A 22458-nucleotide genomic window follows, 5' to 3' on the forward strand; every position below is an offset into this window, starting at 1 on the left:
AGCCCAGCCCCCACGGGGCTGAATCCAAGCAAGACCGCGGCACCGATGACATCCGGAGCAGGACGGGGGAGAGGTCAGCCTGTGCCAGGGCAGCCGGAGCCGGGCCCGGGGCACCGCCAGCCTCCCGCGGCTGCTGGCCTGCACCAGCCAGCCTCTCGCACCCCGCAGCAGAGCCGGGGCACGGGGCCCTGCTAGCCCGGGACACACGGGCCCGCTCCTGCCCCCGGGGGCAGCGTGGGGGGTTCCAGCAAGGGAAGGGTTAAGCCCGGGGTCTCGGGGTTCGGCCCGCGCGGGAGGGGAGGCCGGGGGGCACGGCGCCTCCGCCGGGGGTTTCTGGCGCTGCCGAGCTGAACGAGCCCGGTTGTGCCCGGTGGCGGGGAGCCAGCCCGAGTCATCCGCCGCCATAGCAACGGCTGCCGCAGAAACCGGCCTGCCAGGGCCCTGGCACCGGCCCGGCGCGGCCTCTCCCACGCGCAAAGCGGAGGAAACAACCCCGGAGCCGGCGGCCCTGCCCCCCGCCGCCCGCACCTGCAGGGGAAGACGGGCCGGAGACGCGCCCCGGGGCCGGCAACCCCCAGCCCCGCAGCATCCGCAGCACTCACGAGACCCCAAATGGCGGCACGGGCGTCCGGGGCCGGGCGGTGCTCTGCTGCCTCGCCGGGCGGCCTGGGGTCTCCCTCTGCCCGCCCTGGCACGGGCAGAGCCGAAGCAGAGTGAGGCCCGAGATGCGCCCCCCAGCCAGGGCCAAGCTGGGCACGCAGCCCCCAAGACGATGGGGTGGCCCAGCCCCTGGAGCAAGCAGCCCATCACCGCCACGGTGCAAGCTGCCCCTGCAGCCTCGGCCCGGGGCGGGGGCCTTCCCTCCCCACCCAGCCCCACTGCCGGGGCGCGAGGGGGACAGTCACTGCCGCGCCCGCGGAGCGCCCGAGCCACGGCAGACCGCTGGCTCCGCGGACAGGAGCGCGCGTGCCCCGCACCCGGGCCGCACGAGGATGCAAGGGAAAGCCGCGGAGTGGGCCCGCGCCCGGGCAGACGCACTGACCCCACATCCCCCGGAAGTCTGCAGCAGCCCGGAGAAAGCTGCACCCGGTGGCGGGACCACCGGCTCCTCCGGCGCACTCGGCCGCCCAGCCCAGCCCGGGCAGGCGCCGATCTTCCAGTGCCACGCCGCGGGCCCTGGGGAACCAGCCTCCGCGACTATGGGCGCTCCCCGGCCTGGGACGCCGGGTCGGTGCCTTCCCCGCCCCAGCCCCCCGCGCCCACGGGGCCCGCGCCGAGGGACTCACAGCCGCGACAGGGCCTGGTTGTTCTGGAAGAGCAGCTCCGGCAGCACGTGCAGCTGGTTCCGATTCAGCCGCCTGCGGAAGAGGAGAGGGACGGTTACGACAGCGCAGGGCAGGGCAGGACAGGGAAGAAGGGCCCGGCCCCAGCCGGCCCCCGGCCCCCGGCCCCGGCGGGCAGCGAGGTCCCGCAGGACCGGCTTGCGCTGAACCAGCTGTGTGCCTGAGCCGGGGGCAGGGCGGAGGACTGTAAAACACCTGCACAGATCTGGTGTAATTAAGCTCCTAATCAAGCAGCTTAAGCACTGACTCCCCCCACCTACCAGTGCCTGCCATGCTCCCCGGAGCTGGGGCTGTGCACAGTGGGGCTGGCTCCGGCTGCTGCCAGGCGCTGGCGTGGGGCGGCCAGCCCAGCTCCTGCCTCTGCACAGTGGGGCAAATGTGCCGAGACCCCCAAGCGCAGGGGCAAGACCCTCCAGCCACGACCCTGCGGGGTCGGTGCCAGCAGGAGCACCAGCGCCTCTGAGGGGCACAGAAAGACCCCCTGGCACGTGGAGCAGCAGGAGGGGAAACGTTTCTTCCCGGCCCCACGTGGCAGCCGGCACAACTAACGCACACAGCGGGGCCCAGTGCAGAATGAATCGACGGCCGCTGAGCAAGGGGGGACAGTGGGGAGCAGGGGGACCAGGGTCCTGCGGGGCGTGGGGGTCATGGTGCTGCTCCGTGAGCTCAGCCTGGCTTGCGTGGGAGCCTCCGTGCTGGCAGCTGCTTTCCCAAAAGACATCCCCCGCCCCCCGAGCACCCCAACCACATGCCTGGGGCAAGCCACAGCCCTGCCTGCTTGCCCAGCCAGTACCGGGATCTGGGCAGCGCGGAGTCGTTTTACTTAGAGACTAGCAGCCTGTAATGAGCCTCTCCCTTGTTAGCAGCAGCTCAGACCCAGGCAGCAGCAATGGCTTCTCTCAAGCGCCTCCCAGGCCCCCGGATCTCGATCTTGCAGGGCCCCCAAGCCTGAGACAGCGCTTCACACGCCATTACCCAGAGCCGCCGGAGCGGGTTCAGGTCACGCAGCGAGTGAGCGCGCCGGGTGCGCTCAGCTGGAGAGCAAAGCTCTGCCCCCCAGCTCAGCCCGAGACTGCCTGCTCCTGCAGAGGGGCTGCGGGACCCCCAGCGCAGGGACCAGTGTCCTGCGCTGCCCCTGTGCACGGGGACAGACCTGCTGGCCCATGAGGTGCCCCCACCCTGGGTATCTGCAAGGCAGGGCATGTCCAGCACCCCTCTGAGCACATCCTACTGCCCCGGTCATAGTTTCATAGTTGGTCGGGTCGGAAGGGACCTGAGCAGATCATCTAGTCTGACGCCCTGCCATGGTAGGAAGAGCACTGGGGTCAAATGTCCCCAGCAAGGTGTTCATCCAGCCTCCTCTTAAACACCCCCAGGGTAGGGGCCTGCACCACTTCTCCTGGAAGTTGGTCCCAGATCCTAGCTGCCCTGACCATGAAGTCGTGCCTCCTGATATCGAGTCTGAATCTCCTCGCTGCCAGCTTGTGACCGCTATTCCTGGTCACTCCTGGCCATGCTCGGGGGAACAGGGACTCCCCCAGTGCCTGCTGCTCCCCCCGACTAGTTTATAACAGGCCACAAGATCCCCCTCAGCCTTCTCTTGTGGAGGCTGAACAGGTTCAGGTCCCGTCGCCTCTCCTCATAGGGCCTGCCCTGTTGTCCCCTGCCCATGCGAGTGGCCCTCCTCTGGACCCTCTCCATGCTGTCCACACCCCTCCTGCAGTGTGGCGCCCAGAACTGGACGCAGTCCTCCAGCTGCGGCCTGACCAGTGCCGCACAGAGGGGGAGGGTCACCTCCCCGGATTTGCTCGAGATGCATCTGTGGATGCAGGACAAGGTGCAGTCGGCCTTCCTGACCGTGTCCCCACACTGCCGGCCCGTGTTCATCTTGGCATCAGTGATGACTCCAAGATCCTTTTCTGCCTCTGCCCTGATGAGAAGGGAGTTCCCCAGCCTGTAGGTATGGTGCCGGTTCTTCCTCCCCAGGTGCAGCACCTTGCACTTGTCCGTGTTGAATCCCATCCTGTTCTCATCCTGCCACCCCTGTGACCTGTCCAGGTCCGATTGCAGCCTATTCCTCCCTTCCAGTGTGCCCACGTCCCCCCACATCTTAGTGTCATCAGCAAATTTGAATAGGTGCTTTTTACCCCCTCGTCCAAGTCACTGATGAAGATGTTGAACAGTGCGGGCCCGAGGACCGAGCCCTGGGGGACCCCACTGCCCACGTCCCTCCAGGTTGAATGTGACCCGTCCACCACTGCTCTCTGGGCGCGGCCCTCCCGCCAGTTGGCGACACATCTGACTGTGTGGGGGTCGACACCACAGCCCCCAGTTTCTTAATGAGAACGGGGTGGGAGACAGTGTCGAAGACCTCCCGAAAGTCCAGGAAGACGATGTCCACTGCTCCCCCTGCGTCTAAGGATTTGGTGACCTGGTCGTAGAAGGCACCAGGTTGGTCTGACAGGACCTGCCACTAATGAACCCGTGCTGGTTGCCCCGAAGCACAATCTCCCCCCCGGCTCCTCGTGGACATGTGCCAGGATAACTCTCTCAAACAGCTTCCCCAGGACCAAGGTAAGACTGACTGGCCTGTAGTTCCCCGGGTCCTTCCTCCCCTTTTTGAAGGTGGGAACCACGTTGGGCTCTTCCAGTCCTCCGGCCCCACACCAGAGCCCCACGAGTGCTCGTACAGCCGTGCCGGGGGTCCTGCAATGACCGCAGCTAATTCCCTCAGCACTCGGGGGTGGAGATCGTCCAGACTGGCTGATCTAAACACATCCAGTCCCGCCAGACGCTCCCTGACTAGATCCTCCCCGACCCTGAGCCTGGGTGTGCCTCCCCGGGGGCCTGAGAGGGCCTGGTGGGGGGGTGACCCAGTCCCTGCTCAGGAAAATGGAGGCAAAGAAGTCATTAAATATATTGGCTTTGTCGTCTGGCGTGACGACCACATTTCCTAGTGTGTCTTGCAGGGGCCCCACGTTACCCGGTACCTTCTTTTTGCCCCCTGTGTATTTAAAACAGGACTTCTTGTTGTCCTTGATCTGGGAAGCTCGTCCCAGTCCCATCTCCGCCTTGGCCTCCCTGACCCCCCTGCAGTCCCGAGCAGCCGCAGTGTAGTCCTCCCTGGGGATGCCCCCCCCCGCCATCGGGTGCGCGCCTCCTTTTTAGCAAGGAGACATTCCCGGATGCTTTTGGTGAGCCATGGGGGCTTGTGTGCTCTCCTGCTCCCTTTGATCCTCGTTGGGATTACCTCCCTTTGGGCTCGGAGGATCGTCTCCTTAAGGAGCGACCACTCTCCTTGGACACCGGCTCCCCTCCCCTCCGGGACCTCAGCGCCTCCCAAACTATCCTCCTTAGCTCACTGAAGTCTGTCCTCCTAAAATCTAGGGCCGCTGCCTTGCTGCCAGCCTTTGCCACCTTGCGCTGGATGGTGAATCCCAGCAGGCGATGATCACTGTCGCCCAGGGGGTCGAGCCCCCGCAGCCCCCGCACCAGGTCATCACCCGCGGCAGCACCAGGTCCAACAAGGCGTCTCCCCTGGGGGGGGCTGTGCACCTCCTGGGTTAGGTGGAGGTCCTGCACTCTGGCCAAGAACCGACGTGAGCGGTCAGACCGGGCTGACCGCTCCTCCCAGCAGATGTCTGGGAAGTTCAGGTCCCCCATGACGACCACGTCCTTGGACCTAATGACCTCCGTGAGCTGACGTGAGGATTCCTGGTCGAGCTCTTCCCCGTGGTCGGGGGGTCTGCAGTAGGGTGGTCAGAGGGAGAGCACTGCCTCCCAAATCACCCCCTGCTTCCTCCAGCCCGCGGAGGTCGCCCCTCAGCTCTGGCCACACCGGACCGCTTGGCTCAAGGGCACAGGCAGGATCAGGGTCCACAGCAGCAAGTCCACATGCAGCACCGGCCTCAGGTCTGGCTCCGCTGGGAGGGGGCTGGGAAGCCTTGTCTCAACAGGACTCCCAAGACTTAGAGAGAAACTAGAGCCGCAGGGAAGGCTGGGAGCTGCGGGGTCACATCTAGTCCCAGCCCAGCCCAGGGCAGGATCAGCCCACTCCAAACCAGCCCAGACAAACCCCGTGTCCAACACAACAGTCACCCCGACACAGCCCCAGGCATCACCCCCACCCCTGCCCCCGGGGTGCGGTGGGGCCGTGGCTGCCAATGTCCAGCTGCTGCCGGGGGGTCGTGGGCGCTGCAGAGCCCAGGCCCAGGCCGTGCCCCTACTGCAGAGGAAGGCAAAACCTCCCCAGTCTGCACCAGCCCAAGCAGGGGAAATGCCTTCCTGCCCCAGCTGCCAGGTCTCCTGCCGTCCCTGCAGCCCCCGGACACTCACAGCCGCTCCAGTTCCTTGAGGTCATCGAAGGCGCCGCGCTCCACCGTGCTGATCTGGTTTTCCATCAGCTGCCTGGGGGGGAGGAGGAGAGCGCGGGTCAGCACACGGCCGGGGCCGGCTCGCTCGCGGGGCAGCCGGCAGGGGACGCGGCCAGCTCTCGGCCTCGGCGCCGCGCTCGGCCCTCGCTTCTCCTGCCGCACGCCTCTTCCAGCGCCCTGTCCCTGGGCTGTGAAAGCCACTGCGCACGCGGCGCCAGGGCCGTGGCTCTGCTCCGGGCACTCGAACCACGTGGGCAGAGACCCCAGCCGGGGGCAAGCACCCGAGGGCCATGGTCCCTCACCCCCCGGGCACTATTTCCAGCCTCTCCTCTGATCCTGGTTTCTTCCCCGCCCAGTCCTGACACTGCCACGGACCCTGCAGGTCCCCAAATCACCAAGGCTGGTGACCTGTGACCCCAGGCAGGCCACATGCACCCGAGGGAGCCACTTTAAGTCATGTCTGACCATCAGGGCCATATGCTGCCCCAACCGTACAATGACCCCTGCTCCCCCTAGAGCCGCCACGTCCCACGGGCCAGGCCTGACATGTCCCGTGGTCTGTCTGCAGGGGCTACAATGAGGCTGCCAGGGGTCAGCAGCTGGACCCGAGCCCTGCAGACTCCCTTCCTACAGCCCCTCGGGCGCTTCCTAGCCAGAGCCATGGGCAGGGACTGGCACCCGACCGCGCCAGCCCCACGTCCCTGCGTGCGACCGCGGTCACAGGCCCCCGCCCCCAGCAGCCCCTCGACCCGTGACCGGAGGGGCGCAGGGCACTCACAGGACGCGCAGCTGCTTCAGCCCCGAGAAGTCGTTCCTGCCCACACGGGTGATGTTGTTGCCGTTCAGCTCCCTGCGGGGGCAAGAAGATGCAGCTGGTGAGTTGTGCGACCATGCCAGGCTCCCGCCCACGCACCCTGCACACAGCCTACAACCCCTGCTGAAGGGGCTGGGGTCCCGGCCCAGGGCTGCCCAGCGCTGCCTCGAGGCAAGGTTTCCCTCCCTGCACCAGCCCGGGACAGGCGCAGAGGGGCTGCCGGCGGGTGTGAGCTGGCCCTGGCACTTCCAGGCACAGCCCCGTGCCCCCTGCAATCCCCGTCCCCTGCACCCTGCACATCCCGGCACCCGGCTCCGTCGCCCCACGCTGCCCTCCGGGACACCCCAGCAGCAGGCACCTGGTCCCTGAGGCCTGGTCACGCGGGGCCCCTCGGCAGCAGGGTCAGCGGCACAGAGGAAAGCCTTTGGCGACCCCGGGCAAGAGTGACGGAGCTGGGGGACCGCCGCGGTGGTGCCAGCCCTCCCCACACGTGCTGTGGGCATCTGAGGGGCTCAGGGCTCTTCCACCCCACTCCAGCGACCCCAGGTTTGCTCTCCGCTCATCCAAGCGACTCCCCAGGCCCAGGGGCAGAAACAGCTGGTCAGGACATAAATCACGGACAACGTTTCCCAGGCAGGAGAGACGGAGCTGGGTTTCATGGAGGGTGGACAGGGAAATGGGCCCAAGGCTGGCTCTGATGTCAGGGGGTGTAGGAGCGAGGGGCAGCGTGGGGGCTGGGGCACCATCGACCCCTGCCCCGTGGAGGTGAATGCAGCGCTCAGGCTCCTGTTGGGGAAGAGGCAGAGTCCCCTTCTCCAGGCGGGCGGTGACCGTTGCTGCCATGCTGGGGAGACACAAGCAGCCCAGACATGCCCCCACCTCCCTCTCAAAGGAGCTCCAGAGGAGGGTGTTCAGGGACCACTCAGAGCCCAGGGCTCGATGCAGTGCCCAAACTCACCCAACCTGCATCATGGAGCCCAAGCCCCAGCCCACTGCTGCAACCAAGGCCAGCTAGCTCATGCCAGAGCCCCTTCAAGGTGCAGTTCCCCACATCTCCCTTCCTGATGCACCCGGGGTGTACAAGGTCCAGCCAGCCCCATCATAAGCCATCCAAGTGACCACGCTCCCGAGCACTGTCCCACACCGATGCTGGGCAGTCTCGAAGCCCTGCAGGCCACCAGTCCTTCCTGGGCTCAGCGGCCACAACCCATTGCCGGCTGGCGCTGGGGTGCCAGGCACCAGCATTCGCCACCCCGATTCGTTAGAGCTGACCGGCAATTTAGCAGTGCGCAATGCAGATGGAAGCCTGACCGCACGGCTCGTTAAGGAGATGCTTGATGATCTGCAGGTTGTTTTCCACCTGTCCCCCAGACTGGGGACAACAGAGAGAAGCTGCACCAGCCCTAACCCAATTCATCGTTATGAAAAGCCCCCCCACCACACAGGCCTCTCACACCGAGCGCCTCCTCGGCTTCACGATGGGGCCAGGCCTAGGCTGTCCAGGCCACCCCAGGCTAAGCACCTTCATCACCCCTGGAGAGGTTCATCCCGAGCAGGAGTTCTAGCGATCGCAGTCCACGTTTCATCTGTGCACGGCTTTTACATCAGACGGACGTGGACATAACCTGCCTCTGTGCTTCGTTTCACTTCGCTGTCACTGGGGAAGTACTTCAGAGGGGGCCTGAATAAGAGCCCGGGAGGGGTTTGGTGAAATCAGGTGATTTTGGAGCTTGTTCATCCACAGCCAGAACAGCAGCAAGCTGGGCTCTGTCCTTTCCAAGGGGCAGTGACCACAGGGACAACAAGCAGATGACAGCGAGTCTCGGCTAACCCTGCTTGAGACAGGACGCTCTCACTCCAAGCCTCTGTGGGTGAAGGGGATCGATGCTCCATCTCTTAGCACCCCGCCGTGCGAGCCCCCGGCCCCCCGCGAGTTTCCCTACAGAGCTCAGCTCCCACGGACCCTCCGTCCCCTGCCAGCCCGCCCAGGGCCACGCGCGGACCCCGACCTTGCTGCGCATGGACCTGCTCCCCACTGTGCTCCTGGCAGCCCTTCCCTGGCACGACTTATCCACCCACAGCCCCGGCTCCTTCCCAGCGTGGCTTGGCGCCCTTGGCCGCGCGCCCCCCTCACAGCCTTGCTGCAGACTCGACTGCTCCTGCCCCGCAGAAATCGGCCGTTGTTCGGTGAAATGGCCGGGGTTGGGGCCGGCCTCAGTGCACTTGCGCTCCAGGTTATCCAGCACCACAAGCCGCCCCGGGGGCTGCGGGGCAGGGAGGGGAAGGGATGCGAGTTGGGGCAGCACCGGGCCTTTCCCGGTCTACTCTGGACTCCGTCAGTTCACGCCCCCACAACCCCCTGGCGTTCGCCCCCCACCAGGGACCACCCCCGGCTCAAAGCCAGGCCCCAGACACATTTGCAGCCGCTCGGCCGGGGGCTTTTCCCAGCTGCGCCTTTCCCTCGGACCCGGAGGAGGGTCCAGCTCTCCGTGCACCTTCCACGAGCTCCCGCCAGGCCCGGGGGCTGCCCGTACTCGTGGAAACGCAATCCTGGGTCTTCCAGCAATCTCGGTGTCTCCCTTGAGCTCATCTTGCCCCAGATCCCAGCCGCCCTCCAGACTCATAACAGCAATTTGCTTCGGGCCCCTGGCTCTTGTCTTGGACCACGTACAAGTGCGTTATCGGCTTCCCCTTCCAAAGCAGCCTCCGACAAAAGCCACGTCGTCCGTGGGCTCCACGCTTGTGGCACGCTGGGCTGGTCCCCTCTGTGTCGTGGCCGTGCGCAGACCCCTCTGCTTGCGAGCACCAACCCGTCAGAGCCCGGGATGGGGCAGCGAGAGACGGCCCACGTCGCCCAGCCCCAAGAAGGATCGCGGGCGCCCCAAGCTGCTCCGGAAGAGCTCTCAGCCCCCTGGAAGGGACTCCCACCGCCCCCTTCACGGCCGGCCCCGGGCTCAACAGCGGCAGAGCCTGAGCTCCGACCTGTCTGCAAACGCCAGCAATTACGGGACATGCAGCAGGGCTAATCACTGCTCTCTGGGCGGCAGCCTTGAACCCTGTGATCACGGCGCCTCGCCCGGCCCTGCTCCAGACTAAACAAGCCTCATTCCTGGAGCCCCCGGCAGCCCTGCACGGGCAGCCCTGGGGCCCGCCGGCGCTGAGCCCACGGGTGCCCTCTGCATCACCCTCGGTCCGAGGATGCCCAGACACGCTCTGCCCCGGTCCGGCAAGCAGGGACGAGAGGGCGACGCAGGGCAAGGACAAGGCCCCCTTCCACGATCCCGGCCCCGAGCCACGCGTGGAGGCCGAGGCCACTGGTAGCGCTGGGGAGCTCCAGCCCGGGCTGCGGCATGCCCAGGCCATCACCCCAGCTCCGGAGCCGCGGGCGGAGGGAGGCCTTGCAACTGTCAGTGGCACAAAGGGGATTAGAGGGCTAATCCCAGTGTCCGCTCCACCCCTGCTCCGCCCTCGCCTGCAGTGGGAGACGGGGACCCGGCACAGGGGCAGCCAAGGAGCACACGGGGTCCCGGGCTGCCCCGCGCCTGCCAGCCTCCGGCCAGGGTCAGTGCAGGACCTCTGTGCCCCGTCCCCGAGGTGCCCGGGGGGCAAACTGGGGCTCCTCCATGGGGCCCTGGAAGCCGCCGGCCGCACGGCTCATCCTTGCCCAGCTGGGCCCGCGGGGGTAGAGGCAGGCGGGCCCGGGCCGCACACACTCCGGGGTGCCATTGTGCAGCTGAAGTGGCTGATAGCGGCTAACGAGCTCCGACCGCCACCATCCATCCCTTGTAATTGCACGGCATGCTTCAGCCTCCCTCCATTACGGGGCCGCAGGAAGGGGGGCTCCTGGGACTCAGATGCAGGCGATGGTGGGGGATGAGCTGGCGCTGCCTGTCCCAGGATCCTGCCTGCAGTGGCAGAGCTGGACCCTGTTGGGCGGAAGGGGCCCAAGCCCCCCAGGGCAATGGAGAGCGGGGGAAGCGCACATGTGCACACGCCAGCCGTAGAGGAACTGGAGAGCAGCAGCAATTTAAGGTGGAAAAAAACAGCTCCAAGAGATAAGACCACCCTGAGGGTCCTTGGGCACAGCTGCCTGGCCTCGCCTGCAGCCACGCAACCGTGGGATGGCTCCGAGACCCGGAGGCCAGCAAGGGCACCACACAGGCACGCTCCAGCAGCTCACGGCCAAGTGCTCCAGCCCCGTGTGACTCCTATCACCCCCACGTGGGCAACGGGGCAGACGTGGGCCGGCTCTCCGCCATGTCCAGACCTGGACACAGAGCTCATGTGGATCATCACCTCGTGGCACCGCTTGACTCCTCCTGGAGATGCACAGATGGCTAGTTCAGGCCCCGACTACGAGCCTGTTCTGCAGGTGTGCACACATGCGTGTATGTGCATGCATCTATACACATGTGCACACATGCACATCTCGGTACACGTGTGCCTACATGCATGTTTACACGCGTGCGTGCTTGACTCAACCACACAATCCTCCAAGCCTCAGCGGACCCCTCCATCGTCCCCCAGCAATGCTCGTGCCTGCCCTCTCCACTCCGACACCCCACAAACATGCCATCCGGCCCCACCACAGCGCCCATCGGCCGCCTGAGACCCCCCGAGCCGGTTACAGGACGGCGATACCCATCGCAGCACCTGAGCAACCTCGCGCAGCTCCAGGGTGGGCATTGCGCCCCCCTGCCACGAACACAGGGGGGACAAGAGACGGAGCAGGCAGCTGGGGCCACGGCGATGCCGGCTCCGGGGTCTTGGGAACAAGCCACCCCCTCTGCCAGGGCCCGGCAGCCCCTTGCACACCAGGCACATCTGCAGGGCCAGGCCCAGGCGGGTGGCTGCCCCTGAGCCCCCTTGCCCACCTCCTGCCTCCGCGCTGAGCCCTTTGGAGACGGAGTCAACGGCCGGCAAGTGCCGAGAGCCCTGTTGCTGCCTCCAAGCTGCTTCCACCGCAGCCGATCTCTACTCCTGGCTGCAGTGCCCACCGCGACGGGCAGGTCTCGCTCTCCTCGTGAACTCACAAAGTTTGCCGCCAGCCAGGACCGGGAGGCCACAGCGGACGCAAGACGCATGTTCCACCCGGAGCCACGCGCAGGCTGAGCCGGGAGAGCGCCAGCGACATGGACCCCCCCCCGACCCCCGGAGACCAGCCAGCCTTTGTCAGGGCCTGCGCAGCCGGGCAGGCGCTCAGCAGCTTGATGGCTTCATTAGGCAGCTCAGCCACGGCTGCTTCGCGCTGGCGGGCAGGGCTGGGAGCGGGCGGACGCGGTCATAACCCGCCTCCCCTGTGGTGGGGAGCAGGCGGCGCTCAGTCGTTCCCGCTACCCCGACCGTGCCCGCAGCACTTGCTCGCTCCCGGGGGCACACTCAGCCCACACGCTCCCACGGCCCCCAGGGTTTCCAGGCCAGGCCCCGTGCTCAGGCTCTCATGAGAAGGGCCTTGAATCCACGCTCCGGAGAGCACGGGCAACGCCGCGGCTGCGCTGGACACGGGCGACCTCTCCCCACAGGCAACCGCGGCCCCGATCCCACGGAGGGGATCTGCAGCGAGCGCCGCGGCTGCTCCCAGGCGCCAGGGACCAGAGCAGCTGCAGCTCCTTTTATTGCTTCATGCCAATCTCCCCGCGCGCCAGCGGCCTCCGCAATGCAGCAGAATTGCAGCCTGCTGCTTGCACGGGTCCGAGTGCGGCCCCCGGCTGCACAGATGGGACAGGGGCCGGCCCCCGGGCTGCTGTGACGCGTGGCCATGGGCAGGCCTTGGACCCCGGCTCTGTGCCTGTGCCAGGAAGGGTGGGACTGGACGGGCCAGGCTCTGGCAAAGGAAGCGTCTGCTCCAGGACAAAGGGGGAAGTGGGAAGCCCAGCAAGGACGTGTCCATCTGGGCAGCGACAGTCACGCATGTGCCCCCCACGGCCCAGGGGTGGCCGCCTGCCAGCTTTCCCCGTGCACAAAGGCGCGGCGGCTCTGCCAAGGGGACTCAGCAAGGCATGCCCCAGGGACCCAGCTCCGGTACACGAGACGAGGGCCGGGTGCGGGGCGCTGTGCTCCCCAGCGGTTACCCCGGGGTTTCCAGGCCCAGCCCCGGGTCACCTCCGGGTCTGGAAACCCCTGAACGAAGACAAGCACGCGGCCGTCGGTGCTGCGCTGCAGGGGAGAAGGGAGGCCCGAGGCAGGGAACTGCCTGGTCCCGATGCTCGCAGCAGCGCGGGAGGGGAACCTCGGCGTCCCGGAGGCTGGCGTCGCGCTGAGCGGGCAAGGCCATCGTCTCCGGCTCTGCAGGCCGGGGAGGCCAGCCCAGCGCCTGGGGCACAATCCTGGCACCCGGGAGACTCAGGCCCAGCTCCCTGCAGGGTCCTGGGAGACTACTAGCAGGCCAGACACCGGGCAGTGGGACAGCGCCGGCGCTGAGGGCTTGAGGAGGCCTCGGCTCCCCGGGGAGGCAGGGAAGCCCTGGCATGGCCCGGCGCACGTTCCCTGCGCTCCCCGGCCCCGTGCAGCGCCTGGGACCCTCGCGCCTTCCCCGGCCCATCGCCTCTCACCGTCCTTGGGCACGCCAGCGGGTCCGTGGGCCCTGGCACCGCCGCCTCCCCAGCCCTGCCCCCCGCCCGGCTGCAGCGCGGCGGGAACAAAAGCCGAGGACACGCTGGAGTCGAGGGAGCGCGCGACAAAGGAAGTGCGGCCGCGGCACTGACCGCGCTGGGGGCAGGACAGCCCCTGCCCGGCAGCGCTGGAGCCACCCCATGCTGTGCCATAGCCCCTCTACCGCTACCGCCAAGGGAGAGTCTCCCTCCATGCTGGGGCTTCTGCAGCCAGGCAGGACACACGGGCGCTGTTGATGCTACCAGGCCCATTGCCTCGGCTGCACCCGGCTGGGGACGCAGCCCTGCCCACCCCACCGAGTTTTTTAAACTAATATTTTTCCAGCCGGCAATTCCGGGGAGAGCGAGCGCCGCGTTGCCATGGCGACCCAGCAGCAGCATCTGCCTCGCGAGGAGCCGACGGGAGACGCTGGGATAGAATTGCAAATGTCCTGCGCCCCAGCCCGGTCCCCGGGACTCGCCTCGCGGCAACCGGGTCCCGAGCCAGCCTTGTGCAACAGGAGCCGGGCCCTGGGCAGCGAGAGCAAGGCTGCAGGGACACGACCAGGCCCAGGGAGCGTGGGGCATCCCCGGACCGGGGGCTTGGGGCTCTCCACCCGCCCCAGCCAGGCTGCAGCCAGGGCAGGCGGCCCCCACCGCCAGGACCCCCGTGCCGGAGCTATGCCCTGTGCTGCAGGCGTGCAGGGAATGGCCTCGTCTGCACACCCTGGCCCAGCCGGGACCCGGAGCAACCCCCAGCGGGCAGGCCTGGCCAGGCACCTGGCACAGCCCCACGTGCATCAGGCCCAGGCTTTCCAGCAGAGCAGGGCACCGTCGTGGCACAGGGCAAATGCCAACCCCAAGCCCAATTCTGTGGCTGCCACCGTCATTAGGCTTCAGGGTGATCGTGACATTGGGCGGCGCGGGGGTCACCCCCAGCGCTGAGAGCAGCTCCCAGGCGAGGCCCAGCCGGGCACCGGGGTCACGGCCAGGAGGACTGCAAGCACCGCTTGGATCTCAGCCTGGCAGGGGGGCTCCATGAAGCCCCCCGGGCATCCCAACCCCAGCCACTTTGGCCAGAGCAGCCTGGCGGCACTGCCGGGACCCCCGGCCTCCGCCTGCCGCTACGCCGCGGGCCGGCACCGCCCGCAGCCGTCGGGGCACGACCGCCTGGGTCAGGCGCCGGCAGCAGCCGCGAGCCCGTGCCAAGTCTCCCCGCTCAGTGGCAGCCGGGGAGACCTGGTAGTGCAAGGCACCAGTCACCCCTGGAGCGTGTGCAACACGCCAAGGCCCCCCCACGTGTGCCCAGGCACGGGATGAACTGCCCCTTCCTCAGCCCCCGCGGAGCTGACTCGGCCCCACCAGCGCCCTGCCTGCAGCCCCCGCCCCAGGCAGCCCGCGGAGGAACCGCTGCAGCCCCCGCCAAGGGACCCCGTCTCCCGCAGGGCGGAGGCTTGGGCCGGAGCAGGGCGCAGATGAACTGGGGGGGCGGGGGCAGGTCGGCAGTGCGGGCCTGGGTGGGGGGGTGCGGGGCCCCGGGGGGGGTGCGGGGCTGCGGCCGGGAGCACAAAGGGCGGGGGTCCGCGGGGGGGTGCCGGGGCCGCGCGCAGCCGCTGTCCCGCGTCCCGGGCCCCCCCGAACAAAGCGGCCCCACTCACAGGCGCTCGGCCGCGCGCGGGATGCTGCGGGGCACGGCGGGCAGCCCGGCGCCGTGGCAGTCCACGCTGGAGCCGCTGCAGGTGCAGAGCGCGGGGCAGCCGCCGGCGCGGGCGCGGGCCGCGGCCAGGGCCAGGGCCAGGGCCAGGGCCAGCAGCGGCGGGCGCGGGGCCATGGCTGCGGGCGCGGAGCGGAGTGCGGGGCTGAGCCGAGCCCGCACCCCCTAGCGCCGCCGGCTCCTGCGCCGCCCCGCCCCGCCCCGCCCCGCCCCCCCGGGCCCGCCCCCCGGGCGGCTCGCACGGCGCTGCGGGGCCGCATCCTGCCCGGGGCAGCGCCGACCCCGTGCAGACCGGCCCGGACGGAGCCGCGGGCATCGCCCCCGCCACCACCGCCCAGTGCTGATGGACGCCGGAGGCCACGACCGGGCCCAGAGCGGTCGCAGCGCCCCCCCGAGAAGGGGCTCCCGCCTGGGGGGACGGGGCCAGGCGCCAGGCAGTGGCTGGGGGTGCAAATGCCTGTGCCCCGGGGCTGGCAGGGGCCCTGCCTGGAGCCTGGCGGGGGAAAACAACCCCGGGAGCTGGGCCAAGGCGGCTGATCGCGGGACCATCTGGATCGTCTGGTGGGCTCCAGCCCAGGGAGGGGGCGGCCGCGAAGCCGTTCCCAGCCGAGCGGGAGCTTTTGGCCAGGACGGGGGTGGTGCGCGCGGGGGCAGGCCAGGCTCTGGGGCAGGTGCAGCCCAGGGCCGCAGGACTCAGCAGCACTCGCCGGCAGCGCCAGGCTCCAGGCAGGGCCCCTGCCAGCCCCGGGGCACAGGCATTTGCACCCCCAGCCACTGCCTGGTCCTCGTGCCAGGAGCAGATGCACTCCCTTCTCCCCCAGCCCTTCATTCCCCCTGCACACTGCCCCCCGGGCCTGGGCAACCCACGGCAGGCTGGGGCCGGAGCTCCAGCAAGGGGGACCCAGGGGCTGCGAGTGAGCCCCCCTTGGCTCGGCCTATTCCGTGCCCGCTGGGCCCTGGCCCAGGCACCTGCTTCTCCAGTGACTTTCTGCCTCCCACGGCCCCAGCTCCCAGGATGGGGAAGAAGCTCAGCCCAGAGCTGCTCGCGGCCGCCTGCCCCCGAGGCCAGGCCCGTGCGTGCGTGGCTGAGCGGTGGGACCAAGCACTGCCAGGAGACTTGGCCCTGGCTGAGGGCAAGGGCCTGGGGAGAGGAGCCAGGAGCAGGCAGCCACCATGGGCTGTGGCTGCTGCCCCCGGGAAGGCGCCTCCTTGCCTGACCAGGCCCCTGCAGCCACGAGCCCAGCGTCTGCCTGCTCCCGGCTCTGCTAGAAGGGGTGACCCCAGCAAGGGCCAGCGAGACGCTGCCTGCATGGGACCCTGCTCCAGGCTGGCCAGGGCCTGGTGGCTCTGTGCAAGGCCGGCAGCATTGCACCCCTGGCACGGGTGGGAGATGCTCCCGTGCTCCCTGCCCGTCTTCTGTTATTTCCAACCTGCATCAGCCAGGCCCCAGCCGGCTGCACTCATGCCTGCCCCCACATCCCTCCCTTCGCCTGAGGATGGTGGCAGGCTCCCCCTGCCGCCTGCACCGCGCTGGGCCTCTGCAAAGCACAATAGAGCCGGAGATCAGCCCCAGCGCCCCTGGCAGCAGGCCGCAGTCCTCTGCTTTCACACCCCCGCCAGGCTTTGCAGAGCTGGACTCGACACCCGACAGCTGCACACGACAAGCACACGTGTGTTTGCATGTACACACCTCCCCCACCATGGGCACAGGCACATGGGTTTATTTCCAGGATGCCCAAGCCAAGGCCCGAAAGCTGCAGAGCCCAGCCCAGGCAGAGCTCCTGTAGGGTCAGGACCAGAGCTGAGTCTTCCCCGTCGCTCTGCCCAGGCCGGGGGCACACAGCCCAGGCCCCCCAGCCCAGGGGGAGCTCCAGGCAGGCCCCTGTCACACTGGGGAAGGGACTGAATCGAGTACCTCGGAGGCTCCCTGGGCTGAGCTGGGCACCTCTGCGTCCTCTGCCCTCAGATGCTCAGAGCAGCCCCAGGACCGGGCCCTGCTGCAGAGCTGGAGCACCGCGCAGCCCAGACGGGCCTTTTAAATCTGAGGCTTCATGGTAAAAAACTCCCCTGGGTCAGATCTTTAGTTCCCCCAGCAAGAAGCCGCAGAAACCAGCCCCAGCCCCACTCCCCTTGCACCAGCTGCACGGGGAAGCCAGGAACAGCTGGAAGGGACAGAAAACCAGGGAAGGTCGTAAGCAACCCAGGGCTCCAGCACCTGCAAGGGCAGGGCACCGTGAGGTGCGGATCAGCCTGGGCACTACGGTAGGGGGCACCTGCCCACCCACGGGGCATCAGAAACGTGTTGCAGGCCTCGCTGGACACAGGAGACCCGCTCTGCCCCTGCCAGCTCCCCACACATCGCCCAGGCCCTGCCACAGCCTAAGCATAGAGAAATCCCAAAGCTGTGGGGCTGGCAGGGAGCTGCAGGGTCGCATCCAGTCCTAGCCCTGACAAAACCAGGCCTACAGCCCGGCCCTGGGGAATGGCAGCCAGCAGGAAGCCGAGGCCTGGGAAGGGGCCCGGGGCTCCCAGCCGCTCGCTCTCCCGGCTGGCGCTGGGCAGGGTGGAACTGTGCTGGGCAAACCCAGCTGCCAGAGGGTTCCCCACGCCCAGGCCTGCCCCGGCCCCCAGGCCTGCACTCCTGTCTGCCCCCAGCACCAGTGCTGGCCCGCTGCCTGTGGCTTCGGCACTTCTCCAAATCCAAAGGCCAAGGCAGCGAAACATCGTCCTGCGTGACCCTGGGTGCGGGGCAAGGCTGCCTGGTGCTGTGGCTCCCGCTGGCAATCAGCAGACGACTAATTGGATTCCAGCGCTGCCACGCTCGCCGTGGGGCTGAAAGGCATTTATCTGGCCGATTAGCTCTGGATCGCCAGCATGGTGCGCAGACCTCGCCCCGGGGCGCCTGCAGACAGACACTTGGCTGGGGATCGGCTTAGCAGAGCTCTTTGGCTTAATGAGGCGGCAGCCAGCTGCAGTGGGGGCTTGGCTGGGCGGTGGCAAGGAGCTGCCAGCCCGGAGCAGCATGACTGGTGCACTGTGCTGTGCTGGCTTGCGGGCTGCGTGCCCAGCCAGCCTCCGTACCGTGTGGGGAGCTGGGCACGCAGCCTCTCTCCAAACTGCCACCCACAACCCTGCTTCCCTGCCCCCACGCACAGGGCACCGACAGCTGGGCCATGCCCTGTACGGCACCGCCTCACTGCCCTCCTGACAGGCCTGCCTGCTCCCTGGGCAAGTGTGGGGGAGAGGGCGGCCCCCCACCCGCTCCCAGTGCCTGGAAGCATCACTCTGAACCGGCTGTTCCCTGCCACCAGGCAGGCGAGACCGTGGCTGTGCTTCCACCAGGGAAGCAGTGGGCAGGGAAAGGCCCAGGGCTGCCTGCAGCAGGCAGTGGGGCTGGTGGAAACGGGGCGTGGCAGGCGAGGGCGCCGTGCAGTCGAGAAGGCTTTGCTTCCAGCCCCTTCTCCTTCCTTGCACGGCCCAGAGCCTCAGCCAAGGCCCGTACAAGTGATCGGAGCCTGCTCTGGCCCGGCAGCTGCAGCTGCTCCCTGGGCCCACACCCCTCTGGTGCCACCAAGGGCAGGGACGGCAGCCGGGAGCACCGGTAACAAGAGGAACATTTATTCTGGAACCTGCTCCTTCCCCATCTGACACTGATGCACTTCCCAAGCCCTGGGGACCCTCGTGCCCCCCAGGTCCCCACAGGCTGCCCAGACCACGCTGGGTGTGAGCCCATCAGGAGGTGCAGAGTGAGGGGGAGCAGGTGGCTGCCCGCCTGTTCTCCCGACAGATCGCACCAGTCAGTTCTGGAAGGGCAAGGCAGCCACATCAGCTGCCAGGATGGGTGAGTGCTCCCTCCTGATGACAGAGCAAGGAGCCAGGAGGGGCAAGTTAAAAGCTGAAGGCAGAAGGGGTGCAGCCGCCTGCGCACTCCAGAGAAAGCCTGGAGCATGGGAGCGTGTCAACAGTGGGCTGTAGACAGTCGGCAGAAAGCCTTTTCCCTCTCCCAGGCGGGGCTGCCCTGGGCCCTTTGTGGTGCCAGGGGCAGGCGCAGCGCCAGGTCCTTGGTTACAGTGGTTGGTCCCGTATTAAAATGGAGGATAGATACATATCTGTCTATAAACAGGGGTGCCTGCAGGAGGCCCCGGTCCCAAGCCAAGCGCCGGTGAGTAGGGTTAGAGGGATCAGCAGAGCCAGGTCTCCTCCCAGCTCGAGACGTGGCAAGAACTATTCACAGCTTGCGAGTGCAGATGTCCCTGCTGCCCCATGCTGGTACCAGGGGCTCAGCAGGACGATGACGACTCCCTGGAGGGCGCACGGGCTGGCAGGCGCTTGCAGCAGTCCTGGGACAGAGGGATGGGAGCCTTTAGTATGCCTGGGACACGGGAAGCCATGGGGCAGTGTGGGGGGTCGCATGTCCCCCCCTACCCGGCTCCTGCCCCTCCAGCCGAGCCCCAGGGCATGGGTTGGTGGCCAGCAGTGTGGGGAAGTCCTCACCTCTTTCCTGCCCTCAGACGATTTCAACCTTGCTCGAGCTGCATGGGTGGCTGGCGATCCAGACAGTTTCTGTAACTGGACAGTGCAAGTGACTGGTGAGAGCAGAGCGGACCGAGGCAGGGCCTGGCCACCCCCAGAGGCTCCCTGCGGGCAGGTTGCCTTGTTAACAACTGCTTCCTTACTCAAGCCTGGCCCAGGGCTTTGACTCTGGAGGCAGAGCCATTTCCCTGGCCATGAGAGCGTAGATCAGCCCCTCCCCAGCTCAGCCTAGAGCTGGGCCTGGTGCTGAAGCAAGAGGCAGGACAGATCTGGAGACTGATATGCCCACGAGACTTTCAGAAAGACTGGAGTGCCCAGAGAGGGTGAAGGAGAGATCCAGGGCACTGAGACGCAGAGGGAGGAGCTCAAAGGCAAGAACAAGGGAACGAGGGTAGTGTCACCGGGGAAGGAGTGGGGAAAAACTACAGAGGACAATGCCCAAACAAGTGCAGCAGCAAGATGGGAGCCCCGAGGCCCAGGACCAGTGGTGTCAGGTCTCTGGTCCAAATGCGGACCGAACTGAGGCAGAATCCAGCCAGCACCGTCCTCCTATCCTGCCCAGGCCACGCTGGAAGCCCAGGGCTGACCAGTGGGTGCTTAGAGGGGGCGAGCACTCACCAGCTGTATGTTCTCCTTGCTGGTGTGCTCCGGCTCTGGCGTGGCATCCCGGCTCTTCCTCTCCAACATCACTGGGGTCCCCAGCACCTTCCGCTAGTCAGGAAAGGAGAGGGTTGTTGGCAATGAAAGGGAGGGCACTGGCACGGCCCAGTCCCCATCTCCAGCCTGGGTTGTGCCTCTGGGGGTAGCTTAAACCCCCCCTGACACATGGAGCAGAAAGCGGGGGTGGGCAACCAGCACAGCCCAGAAGCCTGGGAAATACCACAGCAGGCGGTTGCTGGAAAAAGGCACAAAAAGCAGGAGACTTGGTAGTCCACAGACGCAATGCAAGTCTGCCATGATGCAGCTGCTCAGAAAATGACTGTGGTTTTGGGCTAAATCAGTAGAAGCATTAGGTACAAGATGTGGGAGGTGACTGTGTCTCTGGGACTGTGCATCTGGATACTGTGCGCAGTTCTGGGCTCCACATATGAAAAAGGACGTGGAGAAGTGAGAGAGGGTCCAGAGGCTGGTGACCTAGATAATCAAGGGCTTGGAAGGCAAGTCCTATGAGGAGAGGCTGAAGGAGCTGGACATGTTCAGTTTGCAGAAAAGGTACTTGAGAGAAGACGTGACAGCAGTCTGCAAATCTCTGCAGGGCTGCCAGAGAGAAGAGGGAAGGCCCCTGTTCTTCCTTGCCATGGAGAGAGAAGGACGTGGGTCAATGGCTTGAGGTTGCAGCAAAGCAGGTTTAGATTGGAGATTGTAAAACATTTCTTCACCATCAGAGCAGGGAGGCCATGGGAGAGACACCAGGGAAGGGGGACTCTCCATCACTGGAGGGTTCGAGGAGAGGCCGGGCAGCCACTGGTTGGGGATGATCTCGGCACGGCGATACCCATGATCTACCATGGGGATTGCCCAGGCTTCTGGGCGTTGCTGGTTGCTCCCACCCCCTCCCTTTTTTCTGCTCCATGCGTCTGCCCTGCTCTCCCATAGTGCTGGCCAGACAGCCGGCTGGCAACCCAGCGAGGCACCTCACCCTCTTTGAAGCCTCACTGAGTTCCACAGCCGGGATCACAGGACACTGGAGTCTGTCAGCTCAACCATGCTGGCCTGGCCATCAGCCTTCGTGTGCTGTGCCTGCCTCCTCTCAGCCAGGCTGGCACCCAGATGTCTCATGGGCTCAGAACAGCAGGACTAGAAGGGGTCTGGAGAGGGCCCTAATACAGCCCCCTGCTCAAGGCAGGAGCCTCAGTCGTCTCCTCCCAGGTAAGTAGACTCATCCTGTCCAACTCTCTAGGCCTCATCATGGGCTCCTGGTCCTCTCTGACCCAGAACGGTTCATGGTCAAAGTGCTCAGTGGCTGAGAAGCTGGCATCTGTTTCCCAGCCTCTTCATAGAGGGTTTGCTTGCTCCTCTGAGTACCCCAGGCTCAGCTAGGATCTTTGCTGGACAGGGCCCTCCCTGGGGACTGCTCCAGGCAGGCCCAGAGAGGCTGCAAAGGGCAGGCAGCCGTGCAGAGCTGAAGCGTGCTTCCCCTTCCCAGACAGCAGCGACTGAGCACTCCCACCACATACCTTGATGAGGCCACTGAAGGATCGGGACCGGGTGCGCCGCTGCACTGGGGGTGTGGGCACGTCGGCCCCAGGAGTGATGGCCCCAGGGAGTTTGTGGAACTAGGAGGAAACCAAGATCATGTTAACAGAGTCCTGCTAGTGCCCTGCTCAGCTCCAGCTTCCCCCCATCCCAGATCCCAAGAGAACCCTGCCATCCCCAGTGCACTCGGTATCTAGAGGCCCCCAGCCCAGGACAATACACAGAGCAGAGGAGCGGGGTGGGGGTACTGCCTAGGGCACCCTGCAGCACTACCTGCCGGATAAGCTTCTTCTTCTTGGCCGAGTCAGGCATGTTGTGGACATGGCGGAAGAGCTCCCGGAGCGCCTCCTCTGTGCGCTGCTGTGTCTCCTGCCGTGGGGAGGACTCCGGCCTGCCCCGCTTCGGAGACTTCAGGGGCTGCAGCTCCTTGGAGGCAGGAGCCGTGGGCAAGTCCAGGTCATCCTGGCAAAAGGGAAAGGACAGGCTCCCGCTTGCTTACGTTGCCCAGAGCCACTCAATTTGTCACCAGCCCACATCTGCCGTTAGGCCCAAGGGCCAGTGGCCTCGCCACCCCCACAAGCAGGGCAGGGCTCCCAATAAGCTTGCAAAGCTCAGTGCAAAGCTCAGGGGTGGCAGAGGAAGGACAACCCTGCCTCTCGCCTCCCTCCCCTAGCCAGTGCTCCTTCAGCCGGCTCAAACGTCTCAGCCACACTTCTGGAGCGGGATGGGAACAGTTCCCTCCCATCAGTAGAGGCTTGATACCACCCCACTGCTGCAGCAGCCTGCGCGACATGGCCCAGTGTGGTCAGGCCAGGAGCCACCATGAGTGGTTGAAGCTCCCATCTAGGGCAGTGCCTCTGCTGCCCACGTTGCACTTGGACACTGCTGCCTTGCC

General features: G+C 66.7%; 2 protein-coding genes across 7 annotated transcripts in view; both read right to left on the reverse strand.

Moving 5' to 3' along the window:
* Positions 1 to 15032, reverse strand: part of SLIT1 (slit guidance ligand 1) — a 51638-nt gene extending 36606 nt beyond the window's left edge. The window contains exons 1-4 of the mRNA XM_090057324.1: positions 14779 to 15032; positions 6495 to 6566; positions 5679 to 5750; positions 1287 to 1358 (exon numbers count right to left, since the gene is read on the reverse strand). Coding sequence (XP_089913450.1) covers positions 1287 to 1358; positions 5679 to 5750; positions 6495 to 6566; positions 14779 to 14951 — 389 coding nt within the window. The 5' untranslated portion in view covers positions 14952 to 15032. The remainder of the gene's footprint in view (positions 1 to 1286; positions 1359 to 5678; positions 5751 to 6494; positions 6567 to 14778) is intronic.
* A 3387-nt stretch (positions 15033 to 18419) lies between these two features.
* The window catches only part of ARHGAP19 (Rho GTPase activating protein 19), a 32644-nt gene continuing 28605 nt past the window's right edge, over positions 18420 to 22458 (reverse strand). For 4 of the 6 annotated variants that reach the window (XM_090058122.1, XM_090058123.1, XM_090058124.1 and 1 more), the window contains 5 exons: positions 21837 to 22025; positions 21545 to 21643; positions 19986 to 20078; positions 19329 to 19403; positions 18421 to 19174 (listed from right to left, as the gene is read on the reverse strand). In XM_090058122.1, the coding sequence (XP_089914248.1) occupies positions 19115 to 19174; positions 19329 to 19403; positions 19986 to 20078; positions 21545 to 21643; positions 21837 to 22025 (516 nt within the window). In that variant the 3' untranslated portion in view covers positions 18421 to 19114. Of the gene's footprint in view, positions 19175 to 19328; positions 19404 to 19985; positions 20079 to 21544; positions 21644 to 21836; positions 22026 to 22458 lie in introns of all 6 variants that reach the window. The other 2 variants (XM_090058121.1, XM_090058119.1) reach the window with 1 other exon arrangement.

Source organism: Crocodylus siamensis, chromosome 7, assembly GCF_052110815.1.
Source record: "Crocodylus siamensis isolate JL-2025a chromosome 7, ASM5211081v1, whole genome shotgun sequence".
NCBI classification, from domain to species: Eukaryota; Metazoa; Chordata; order Crocodylia; family Crocodylidae; genus Crocodylus; species Crocodylus siamensis.